The sequence below is a fragment of the Ursus maritimus genome (assembly GCF_017311325.1).
Source record: "Ursus maritimus isolate PB19 chromosome X unlocalized genomic scaffold, ASM1731132v1 scaffold_X1, whole genome shotgun sequence".
In the NCBI taxonomy this organism is placed as follows: Eukaryota; Metazoa; Chordata; class Mammalia; order Carnivora; family Ursidae; genus Ursus; species Ursus maritimus.
Window position 1 is genome coordinate 82858858 of NW_024423319.1, and position 13037 is coordinate 82871894.

At 44.5% G+C, this 13037-nt stretch overlaps 1 protein-coding gene and 1 pseudogene across 1 annotated transcript in view; one reads left to right on the forward strand and one right to left on the reverse strand.

Moving 5' to 3' along the window:
* Positions 1-3359: 3359 nt before the first annotated feature.
* On the forward strand, positions 3360-5512 carry LOC103669008 (annotated as a pseudogene).
* Positions 5513-6903: 1391 nt separating this feature from the next.
* GLOD5 (glyoxalase domain containing 5) overlaps positions 6904-13037 on the reverse strand; it is an 11936-nt gene continuing 5802 nt past the window's right edge. Inside the window, exons 2-4 of the mRNA XM_008691009.2 lie at positions 11024-11161; positions 9148-9303; positions 6904-7681 (exon numbers count right to left, since the gene is read on the reverse strand). Of these exons, the coding sequence (XP_008689231.1) occupies positions 7556-7681; positions 9148-9303; positions 11024-11161 (420 nt within the window). The 3' untranslated portion in view covers positions 6904-7555. The remainder of the gene's footprint in view (positions 7682-9147; positions 9304-11023; positions 11162-13037) is intronic.

Sequence of the window (13037 nt, forward strand, 5' to 3'; positions counted from 1 at the left end):
GTCATTCGCATACCACAAAATTCACCCTTTGAACAGTACATTTCAGTGGTTAGTATATTCATAAGGTCATACAACTATCGCCACTGTCTAATTCCAGAACATTTTCATCACCCCAAAAAGAAGCCTGTACCCATTAGCAGACATTCCCTATACGATTATCCATCTCCCCGCAGTCCCTAGAAACTACTAATCTACTTTCTGTCTCATGGATTTGCCTATTCTGGACTTTTCATACAAATGGAATCATATAATATGTGGCCTTTTGTGACTGGCTTCTTTGTGCAAAGTTAAACTTTGCAGAAAGTTTCCAAGATTTGCTCACATTGTAGCATGGATCAGCTACTTCATCCCTTTCTATGACTGAATAATACCTCATTGTGTCAACATTCTACATTACGCTTGTCTGTTCATCTGATGAATTGACGTTTTGGGGGTCATGAATAAATAATACGGCTACGAACATTCATATTAAGATTTTTATGTGGACATATGTTTGCAGTTCTCTTGGGCATACACCGAGGAACGGAATTGTGGGGCCGTTCGACAGGTCTCTGTTTAACTTTTTGAGAAATTGCAGAAGTATTCTCCACAGGGGTTCCATGAGGATTCCAAGTTATCCACATCTTCTCCAACACTTGATATTGTTCTCTTTGATTCTGGTCATCCCAGTGGTTGTGATGTGATACCTTGTTGTGATTTGATTTGATTTCCCTAATGATTATTGATATTGAGCATCTTTTCATGTGCTTGTTGGCCATCTGTGTATCTTCCTTAGACAACTGTCTATTCAAATCTTTTGCCTGTTTTTAATTGGGTCGTCTATATTGTCGAGTAGTACGAGTGCTTTATGTATCCTGGATGCTAGGGCTTTATCAGATAATGTGATTTGAAAACAGTTGCTCCTATTTTTGGGCTGTCCTTTCACTCTCTTGTGTCCCTTGAAGTGCAAAAGCTTTTAGTTTTGATGAAATGCAATTTGTTTTTTCTTTGGTTGCTTATCTAAGAAACCATTGCCTAATCCAAAGTCAGGAAGATTTATGCCTGTGTTTTCTTATAGAAGTTTAGTAGTTTTGGCTCTTACATTCATGTCTTTTGATTTTTTAAAAAGATATTTATTTATTTATTTATTTATTTATTTATTTATTTATTTATTTGACAGGGAGAGAGAGACAGGCAGCAAGAGAGGGAACACAAGCAGGGGGAGTGGGAGAGGAAGAAGCAGGCTCCCAGCGGAGGAGCCTGATACAGGGCTCGATCCCAGAACACCAGGATCATGCCCTGAGCCGAAGGCAGACGCTTGATGACTGAGCCACCCAGGAACCCCTCATGTCTTTTGATTTTTTAAAGTTAATTTTTATACATGGTGTGAAGTAGGGGTCTAGTTTCATTCTTTCACGTGTGGATAATATCCAATTGTCCCAGCACCATTTGTTGAAAAGACTGTTCTTTCCCCCATTTAATTGTCTAGGCACGCTTGTCAGAAATCAGTTGCCCATAGTGTCCGAGTTTATTTCTGGACTCTCGATTCTATTCTATTGATCTATATATCTGTTTTTATGCCAGTACCACCCAGTCTTGATTACTGTAGCCATGTAGTACGTTTTTAAATCGGCAAGTGTGAGTTCTCCAACTGTGTTTTTCTCTTTCAAGATTGTTGTAGCCATTCTAGGTCCCTAGCATTTTCATAGTAATTTTAGTATCAGTTTGTAATTTCTGCAAAGAAGCAGGCTGGGATTCTGACAGGGACTGCATCAAACCTGTAGATCAATTTAGGGAGTATTGCTATCTTAATACTATGAAGTCTTCAACCCATGAGGATTTTATCTATCGATCTATCGATCTATCTATCTATCTAACAGCAAGAGAGGCAGAGAGAGAGCACAAGCAGGGAGAGCAGCAGAGGGAGAGGGAGAAGCAGACTCCCTACTGAGCAAGGAGCCCAATGTGGGGCTCAATCCCTTGACCTTGCCATCATGACCTGAGCCGAAGGCAGACGCTTAACTGACTGAGCCACCCAGGCGCCCCTATTTAATTTCTTTCAATAGCATTTTATGGTTTTAAGTGTACAAGTCTTACCCATCTTTTGTTAAATGCATTACTAAGTAGTTTATTCTTTTTTATGCTATTGTAAATGGACTTGTTTTCTTAATTTCATTTTTGGACTGTTCATTGCTAGTGTATAGAAATATGATTAAGTCTTGTATGATCTAGTATCCTGCAACCTTGCTGAACTCATATATATTATATATATATGTAATGGTTTCGTTGTGGGTTCCTTAAGATTTTCTCCGAATAAGATCATGTCATCTGCAAATACTGATAGTTTTACTTCTTTTTTCCAATCTGGATGCTTTTGCTTTTTCTTACCTAATTGCCCTGGTTAGAACCTCTAGTACATTGTCGAATAGAAGTGGAGAGAGAGGATATCCTTGTCTTGTTCCTGATCTCCAGGAGAAAGTTTTTAGTCTTGCATCATTAAGTATGATATTAGCTGTAGGTTTTTTGTAGATTCACTTTATAAGGTTGAGGAAGTTCTTATCTGTTTCTAGTTTGTTGAGTCTTTTTTATCATGAAAGGGTATTGAGTTTTGTCAAATGCTTTTTCTGCATCTGTTGAGAAGATCGTGTGGTTTTTGTCCTTTATTAATATGGTATATTACATTGATTGATTTTCTTATGTTGAACAAATCTTGCATTCCTAGGGTAAATCCCACTTTGTTGTGGTGTATAATCCTTATATATTGCTGAATTCTATTTACTAGTATTTTGTTGAAGATTTCTGCATCTATATTCATAAGAGATATTGGTCTGTAGTTTTCTTGATATGTTTCTGTCTGGTTTTGGTATTACTTTAGTGCTGGCCTTGTAAGTTTATTCCCTTTTATGGCTGAGTAGTATTCCATGGAGTGGCTATACCATAGTTTGTTTAACCATTCATCTGCTGAGGGACATTTGGGTTGTTTCCAGTCTTTTCTGTATTACAGCAAACCTGCAGTTTACAAACTCATATTCCTCTCTGTATGCACACACAAGAGAAAGAGTTTCTCTAGGGCCAGAGGATATCATTCCGTCCATCCATCCATCCATCCATCCACACATCCACCCACCCATCCATCCATCCACCCATCTATGTACCCATTCATTCATTCACCCATCTGCTGTCCACTCTCCCTGCCCTCCCTCCCTCCCTCCCTTCCTTTCTTCCTTTCTTCTTTCCTTCCTTCCTCCTCCCTCCCTCCTTCCCTCCCTCCTTCTCTCCCTCCTTTCTACTTCCTTCCTTCTTCCTTTCATAAATCATCTATCTCCAGACATATGACTCTGGGTCCAAGGCAAGCTGTCTTTTAAAAATAAGCTGGAAACATGGCCCAGGGGGCCCTGGGCACCTGGCTGCTGGGTGGCCTCTGACTCTAGGTGGCCTCGGTGGCCAAGGGGCCGCAGCGCTGGGGGCAGGGACTAGGGGCGCCCCGGGGACCCTGTGCCCTTGCCAGATGCCACAGCAGTGGGAGGTCCACCAGGTTCTGTATGCGGAGAGCAGCAGGTGCAGCAGCCGTGCTCTCCTACAACGGGCTCAACCAGCATGCACGGGTGCTGAACGAGCGAAAGGTGCTGAGCCCCTGCAAGAGGTTATTGGAATATATTTTGTTCTCTAAGGATGGATTGGTGTTTCAGATTGAACGAGCCACCAAGCAGTGCTCCAAGATCACCCCGACAGAGCCCTGGGACCTCTAGACATTTCTCAGAATGCCACCTCGGAGGACAAGTACTCCATAGGGGGCCCCAGGAGCAGATCACTCTTCAGGAGGGGCCTGACCAAAGCCAGCTAGATCAGATGAAACCTGGATTGGCATTTATACAGTGAAAGATGGTTATGCTGTCCAGGAAACCTGTGCCCAAAGTTACAGTGTGATATTGTCTGCACAGTTTTTCAATGTGCAGCTGGGCATTAAAGACCCCTCGGTGTTTAACCTACCGAGCGCCTGCTGGATGGCCCGGCCAGAGAGGACGAGCGAGAACCGTACCTGGTAAGCCTGCCAATGCATGGGTGGCGGCATTGGATGTCATCCCCAGCTCAAAAGGGACTTGAGCCCTGAGAAACCTGACTGGAGAGAAATGTCATAATTGTAGAGAGAGAAACATTGATGTGGGTTTTTTTTTTTTTTTTTTTGTATGTGTGATTTTGACGACTCCAGCTGTGTTTGCAAAAGGGAATGAAATGGAAAGGAGAATGTGTGGCAATATGAATGGAAGAGAGGGCCGAGGTGGAGATTTCAGACTTATATATAGCTCGTGGGGGTGCCAGGCCTTCTACGTATGCAAGGATATCTAAGTGCAGGGGCAGAGACGGGGTGAGGGTCAGCAGGAGCCCTTTGCCTTGGCAGGGAGGAGGGTTTCATGACTGACATTACTAACAATTGCTGGGTTGCTGCCACGTGGTGATCAGAAAATGTGGAACAGTTTTAGCTTCAGGATTAATTTTTGAGTTCCCTACAGATAATGGCTCCTTTACTGCCTCCTGCTCCCTTGGCCACTGACAAAGTGATTCCTTCAAGTCCCTTCCAGACTTAGGGCATGACCTCATTCCCACAAATCTGGGGGGGAAGTGAAAGGCTATAATACAAACCAATCATTCCTCAAGGAGACGTTTCAAACAAGAGAGTTTGAAAATCTTACTGTGTCGATGAACGGGTAAAGAAGATGTGGTATATATATACAGTGGAATACTACTCAGCCATCAAAAAAATCTTAATATCTGTACCTGGGTAAGCATGAGCCATGGCTTCTTCCTTTTTTTTCTATGCAAGAGTATCGATACCTGTGAATCATCACATACTTGTCAGGAGACCTAGAAAGGCAGATAGTACTCTAAAAATAGCATTGACCTGGGAGCCGGGAGACTATTGTCTCCAGAATCTGGGACTGGAATTACTTTGTACTTGAACTCCTTGGATTAAGCACATGCACTATGTTTTCCCTCCCCTGGGCCTTCCTAGGGCATTGTTTCACAAGCTCCTTGTCTGTGTGATACCTGCTCACCCTGCCCAGGTCAGCTCTCACACTCGACCTGCGGGGAGCTGCTCCCGAGCCCAAGCTGGGTGCGCCTTGAAGCTTCAGCGTGCTTTTCTCATAATACTGATTCGGCTGTGTGCTGATTTCCTGCTTTCTGGATGCTGTCGCCCATGAGCCTGGCTCCAAGCTCTTTGAGTACACGTAACACATTCTGTTTACTTTTATATGCACAGCGCCGAGCAAGTGCCTGGCCCATCGTCCGTGTCCTGACCATTTCATTTGTTTCCTTGGCTGTGAGTAGGTCGGGTTTGCTGACTTCGAGGGAGACTCCTAGTAATAAAATTTATTATTCTAGATCCTTCCACTATTGTGTTTCATCTGGCTATCTATCATCTATTACTAGGAGAAATGGGTGATACTGATATCACGCTGAAAACAATCTGTATTACTCACAGTTTATATTATATTATTTTTTTAAGATCATTTATTTATTTGAGAGAGAGAGAGCACAAGCAGGTGGAGGGCCAGAGGGAGAAGCAGGCTCCCCACTGAGCAGGGAGCCCGACAAGGGGCTCAATCCCAGGACCCTGGGATCATGACCTGAACTGAGGGCAGATGCTTAACTGACTGAGCCACCCAGGCACCCCCAGTTTATATTATTTCAATAAACATTTAATTGTAAAAGTAAATAAGCAAATAATAAAAACATTAAAATAGGAGACCTGCTACAGCTTTTGGCAGAGCCTTCCACACCCTGAAACTCACATCCTTACACATCCTCTCTTCCCGGCCTTTTTGGGGCTCTTTGGGGGTTCACTCATAGGGTCTGGCTGAACTACCAGCTGGGGACTGTTTCGAGACCAGAGTCCACAAGACTAGGGGCTCGCTTACTTCAGGAGACCGTCAGACATGCTCCTTCATCCATCACTCATTTGTTCAGGAAGCCATTCTCTTCCCCTTCCTCTCTGCCTGCCTCGTTTGCTGGTTCATCCTTGTTTCAGAACCCAAGTGTCCTCGGACCTCTTCTCTAGTTGACATTTTGTCTTTTGGCAAACTGGTCCAGTCTCTGTCTTCAGGATATCTCCATAATCTAACCACTTTTTATCACCTCCCCTGCCAGCACCAGCATCGCTCACCCGGACCACTGCAGTAGCCTCCCCGTCATGGTCCCCCTGCTTCCACCCTCGCCCCTCCAGCCTATTGTCCTCACAGCAGCCAGAGGGAGCCTGTTAAATCCTAAGTCAATCATGGCCTTCCTCCGCTCATGACTCTTCCGTGGCTCCCCTGTTCTCTCTGCCTGTTCTGCTCTTCCTCCAGCTATCAGGGCCACTCCCTCCCTCACCTCCTCAGATCCCTGCTCGAATGGCTCCTCAGTGAAGATGGCCCGCTTACCATCCCCTTACACATCAGAAACTGCCTCAGCGATTTTTAGCCGCGTTCCATCTTTCCCATGTTTTCTTTTCCTCCAAAATCATGTCTCATCCTCCAACATGCTTCGTATTTTCCCTACTTAATTTTATTTATTCTCCGTCTCTCTCACTAGAATGACAGCTCCCCAAACCTAGATATGCTTATCTCTTCTTTTTTTTTTTAAAGATTTTATTTATTTATTCGACAGAGATAGAGACAGTCAGCGAGAGAGGGAACACAAGCAGGGGGAGTGGGAGAGGAAGAAGCAGGCTCATAGCGGAGGAGCCTGATGTGGGGCTCGATCCCAGAACGCCGGGATCACGCCCTGAGCCGAAGGCAGACACTTAACCGCTGTGCCACCCAGGCGCCCCTATCTCTTCTGTTCAACACTGTCTCCCCAGTGTCTGGAACAGGGCCAAGCACACAGTGGGTGCTCAATATATGTTTATGAGTTGAATGAATGGGTGGTATTGGGCGGGGGGGGGAACAGTCACAGGTGAGATTTGTCTTTGACCTGTCTAGCATCAATGAGATGAGTCTGGACTTAACAGATCCAAAGGCCGACAGTACCGCATACCCTGGGGGCGTGATCAGATGAGGCACTCCAGGAAGAGGTCGTCGTATCATCTGCGGTGGTCCTTGAAGTTTCCATGGGACTCAGAGATCTTGAGGTTCAGTGAGGCCTCTGGGGTGGAGGGCACAGCAGGCAGCACTTGGAAGGGGTGAGGTGAATTCCCAAAGGATGAAAAACGACAGGCTCACTAACAGGGAGAAATCTGTCAGGGCCCTGAATCCCAAGGGGTTGAGCCTGGATTTGGTCCTCAGAGATGTCACTGACCCCAAACAGCTCAGAGACCTCACACCCTAGACAAACATCCATACATCACACTGAGACAATGATGAAGAACTCGTATTAATCAAGAGATTATTAATTTATTAGGGGAGACCTTGGATGGGAGATATTCACACAGGTAGTTTGGGTCCCAAACCCAAATTGGCTCCCCCCTCCCCCCGCAGTAGGAAGAATGAAGTGCCCAAGTCCTCAGTCCTTGGAGACTTCTGGGCTTGAGTGAGAGTTTGTAGGAAGGAAGGGAGAGGGAGACATGGCCGCAAACAGAGTGGAGGAGGGCCAGCCTCGATCAGGGGGTGATATAGTTAGACACCTCAATCAGGTTTCCATCAGGGTCTCGGAAGTAGACGGACATAATGGGTCCTTTCGCCCCTGTTCTGGGGACTGGACCCTCCTCAATGGGGACCTCACAAGCCTGAAGTGGGAGGAAAAGACAAAAGTCATTCATCATAGTCCATGTGTGAGACCAAAAGGTAATCCCCAGAAGGTCCCTGATATCTTTCTGACTTCATCTCTTGCCATTCTGCCCTCCCGCACTCTGTTCCAGCCATGGACCAGCTGTATGGCCTCGGGCATAGTACCTAACTGCTCTGTGCCTCAGTTTCCTCATCTGTAAAGAAGGGATGGTAACGGTACCTAGTATTATCTAGTAAGTGACAGAGTCAGAATTTAAACCCAGGTAGTCTGGACCAAAGTCCATGCTCTTAACCCTCTATGCTTTCCCCACTTTAGTTCTGAACCGCCCTTTTTCACTGATAACTTTCCAAAGAAAGATTAGATGCAAGACCTTAAACTGTGTTCCCCAAAAGGAGAAGAAATGCTCCCTTTATGTGAAATCATTTTAAATGTTAGAGAGACACTGAGCTAAATATTCCCTCTTCAATCCTATTTCAGTCCTTTATTTTTTTTTTAACTAAGTAATCTCTACACCCAGTGTGGGGCTCAAACTCACAACCTCACAATCAAGAGTCACATACTCTTCTGAAAGAGCCAGCCAGGTGCCCCCTATTTCAATCCTGATTATACCAAGAAGCAAGCCTCTAGTGGATGCTAACAAGTCCTTAGCACCTCCTCAACCATTTGCCAAACTTCCCTTTGTAATGTCAGGCCCAGACGGTTCAGAGAAAGAAAGTGCGTAGAATCTAACAACTGGTATTTTTTTTTAGATTTTATTTATTTATTTGAGAGAGAGCAAGTGAGAGAGAGCACTGATAGAGGGGAAGGGCAGAGGGAGAGGGAGAAGCAGGCTCCCCACTGAACAGGGAGCCCCAATGTGGGGCTCGATCCCAGGACTCTGCGATCATGACCTGAGCCGAAGGCAGAAGCTTAACCGACTGAGCCACCCCGGCGCCCCAGGACTGGTGTTTTTATAGCTGTTTGTTTTTTACAAGTTAACTTCCCTTTGTGTCAAGGTACAATGGGCTTTTCATGTACTTTTTCTGTAAAAAGAATTTAGGTTTGTTTGTTTGTTTTTTACAAGAATGATGTAATGTGGGGCGCCTGGGTGGCTCAGTCGGTTAAGTGTCTGCCTTTTGCTCAGGTCATGATCCCAGGGTCCTGGGATTGAGCCCCGCATCAGGCTCCTTGCTCAGCGGAGAGCCTGCTTCTCCCTCTCCCTCTGCTGCTCCCCCTGCTTGTGTGCTCTCTGTCTTGAATAAATAAAATCTTTTAGAAAGTGATGTAATGTTTCCCTTTAAAATAGACTTGTTTACATGAAACAATGATGTCAGCAAAAATAATGAGCAAACAGTTGTGTACAAGAATTATCTGGAAGTGACAAAACTTGTTATGTCTGAAATTTGAGGAAGACCTGACTGGGTCGTGCTTTGGTTTCCGCTGTACGGCAGCAGCTTTCTCGAAAAGAACGGATGTCCAACTCACCTTGAGGTGCTGGACCATTTCCTCCAAAGGTGCCTCTGTGATCAGACATATGTCCAGGGAGCCAGGAACTGGGTGAGCAGCTTTGGGTTCAAATTCCTTTCCCACCTCGTGGAGGTTGAATTTCTGGTCTCCAAAACACAATGCTTTCCGGTCACCCTATTTTTTTTTAAGATTTTATTTATTTATTTGACACAGAGAGAGAGAGAGAACAAGCAGGGGGAGCGGCAGGCAGAGGGAGAAGCAGCCTCCCCACTGAGCAGGGAGCTCGATGTGGGGCTCGATCCCAGGACCCTGGGATCATGATCCGAGCCGAAGGCAGATGCTTAACTGTCAGGTCACCCTATTTGGGGAGGAAGAACAACCGAGAGCTAAACCCCCAAGATAAGCATGAGACAAAGCCCCCTCCCTACCCCAACAAGGTTAAATCGAAGTACAATGGGGCTTTTAATGAAAAAAAACCCAGCCCCTTGCCCCACCCCAATCCAGTCGCATTCCCTAGAGGCAATACAATATAATATACATTTCTCCCTTTTTTCTTGTAAACAACCCAAATTTCAGTGGGGTCAGTTGTGTGCCCAGCTTAAAAAGTCTACATTTCCCAGCATTCCTTGCTGAGGGGGGCCATGTAAGATGGACTGGACAATGAGATGTCAGCAGAGCTTGTGGGTGGAGCTTCTGGAAACCTTCCGGCCCCACTGAACTGGCACTTCTGGCCCATTCACGTCCTCCTCTTTCCCAGCTCCTGCCTGAGCCCCAACTTTCTACAGGGGTTGTTAAATGATAAAAAAAAAAAAAAAAAGGAAAACTCTATCTCCTTCCACCCACTGTTCATTGAGTTTTCTCCTACGTACCTCCAGACACAGTAAGTGACTGATAATGGGCAACTTTAGACATTTTCTTGATTTAGCAACTTGAGACGTTTTCACTCGTCTCCCTGCTCTGATAAGAATTTAGCTCACCCACATTACCGCCCCTCCCAATAGAATTCTATCATTTGTAGTTCCTCTTTTAGTTCCTTTATAATTTTTAAAAGACCCACTTGCATCTTTACATTTTGATAGATGAACTACAGCTAGTGTCTCACTGGTCCTCCTGTCCTCTTCATGTCCCCACCCTCTCCACCTCTTCCCTCTTTTTTTTTTTTTTATCATTTTCCTATTTCTTTCCTTTCTATCACCACAGTTGATACCATATCCATTCTACCAGAAAATGACCTTATTTCACTTTTTTCCCTTGGTTCTCTCTCTTTCTTGGGATGTTTCTTTCACCTGTTCCAAACTGTACTGAATGTTTTCTAGTTATCTTTCTGGAATCTTCCTCTTGGGATCCACTGTGTCCTGACTTTGATGTCCTCCCTATTCCTGGCTTAATCCCTCGTTTTGATGTAGCATGCTCGCAAGCAATTTTCAAAGCAAGTGCACAAAATGTCTGACTCTTTATATCTACACTTTTTATTAAGGAAACTCTATGACCAACGTGGGGCTTGAACTCACAACCCCAAGATCAAGAGTCACATGCTCTACTGACTGAGCTACTTTTCTTTCTAACCTCTTTGAAAGGTCTTAAGATAGTCATTTCCACTTTGATGTTGTATAATTTCATAAGAACATATCTAAGTGTCAATGTGCTGGATACTCAGTTAACCCTTTCTGGATAAAGACTGGAAAGATCTCTTGCATTATTTTTATGGCAAATTCCTCCCCTCCTTTTTGTCTATTCTCTCTGGAAGTTCTACTTTTCAGAGTTTGGAATCTCCTACATTGATCCTTTAAATTTTTCTCACAGGTTTCCTGTGGGATGTTTTTAGGGGGAGGGATTAAGAGTATTATAACCAAATTCTACTTCATTTGCAGTTTGTACTTGAGAAAGTGATTACCTTGAAAGTTGTGACTTCCATGCCCAGGATCTTGGAATAAAACATGCTGGTGTCTTTGATACTCTTTACCGTCATCACAATGTGGTCAAGTCTATGGATAAGGCATGGTGAAGGAGTCTGACTGCTGTTCCTCCATGACTTAAAAAAGAAAAAAAATTCTAAAGAGATCACATTGCCACTGGCCACACCCATGTTTCCTGTTTCCTTCTCTTCACCTCCCTTCATCTCCACAAGGACTATATTTCTTCCTCAACCCCATTTCCAGGGGAAAGTCCGGGGTGGAAACTTGAGTAGAGTCTTTTTTTTTTTTAAGATTTTATTTATTTGAGAGAGAGGGAGAGTGAGAGAGAAAGAGAGAGAGAGAGCGAGAGAGCACAAGCAGGGGAGGCAGCAGAGGGAGAGGGGGAAGCAGACTCCCTGCTGAGCAGGGAGTCCAATGCAGGACTTGATCCCAGGACCCTGGGATCATGACCTGAGCCTAAGGCGGATGCTTAACTGACGGAGCCACCCAGGCGCCCACTTGAGTAGAATCTTATCACCCATGTGTGGATTCTTAAGAGTCTGCCATGACCGCTCTCTAGTGTTTTCTTGTTCTCTTTCCCCTTGTAGAGGGACAGAAATGAAGTTAAGGGAAGTGGGGACCAAGACCAAACCCTCTCTTGTTGTCCCCAAGCTGGAACTCCTCTCTTTTGCAAGGAATGACAAGACACAGAGGAAGCCCAACCCTATGAATACAAGCCCTCCATTGGCCAGTTGAACCCAGTCCCCTTTTTTCTCACTCCTCAGTTATGCCAGGACAGGAAGGGAGCATCTCAGATGACATAAATGTTTCTAGGCATGTGTGTTTACAGATCCGCCTTGACATCCAGTGGGAAGACACACCTCCTCCCTTCTTACTTCCTGCCCTCAGCACACCTCCCACCTGATCTTTCTCTTGATTTGCGTTCTTTAATAATTTGTGTATTTACACGACATCTGCTACAGAATTATAAGGTGCCTGTGGTCTGGTGCTGTAGCAGAGTATTGTGGTTAAAAGAACCGATTCTGGGAGCCAGACTGATGTTTAATTAATCTCTCTGTGCCTTGGTTTCCCCTTCTGTAAAATGTGCATGATTTGATACATATAAGATTATTGTGAACATTTTAAAAAAAAGAGTTGGATTTTTAAGGGCTTAGAACAACACCTGGCACATAGCAAGTGCTGTAAGAGTTCACGGTGATGATGATGATGTTGTCGTGGTCATCTTGTTGAATTTTAGACTCCCGAGCATGGCCCCTAGTCTCTACAGCCTCATCCATCTCAAGCTACATTGTCCTTTTGCCTGTTCCTCAGAAGGGCCATCTTTGTATTTTTGGCCTCACAACCTTATGCATGTCTAATGCATATGCTAATATCTGTCTCTCTGACTAGAATACAAACTCCATAAGGGCAGATATTCTCTCTGTTTTGTTACCCACTGTGTCCCAAACAACTAGCAGATGTTCAATAATATTTGTTCAATTAGTGGATATCTACCACAACAATGAGGCCCAGTGCCTAGCACAAAGTCTGACTTCTATTCTATTCTACTCCATTCCACCCTATACTATTTTATTCATTCCATTCCACTGTGTGCAATTCCTTTCAAACCATTACATTTTTTTAAAGATTTTTATTTATTTATTTAAGAGATAAGCGAGAGAGGGAACACAAGCAGGGGGAGTGGGAGAGGAAGAAGCAGGCTCATAGCAGAGGAGCCTGATGTGGGGCTTGATCCCAGAATGCCGGGATCACGCCCTGAGCCGAAGGCAGGCGCTTAACCGCTGTGCCACCCAGGTGCCCCCAAACCATTACATTTTAAACAATTGATTGCACTGAGCCCCAGCTTAAAAAAAATACTGTGCTGTTCTATTTATTTATTTATTTATTTATTTATTTATTTATTTTAAAATATTTTATTTATTTATTCGACAGAGATAGAGACAGCCAGCGAGAGAGGGAACACAAGCAGGGGGAGTGGGAGAGGAAGAAGCA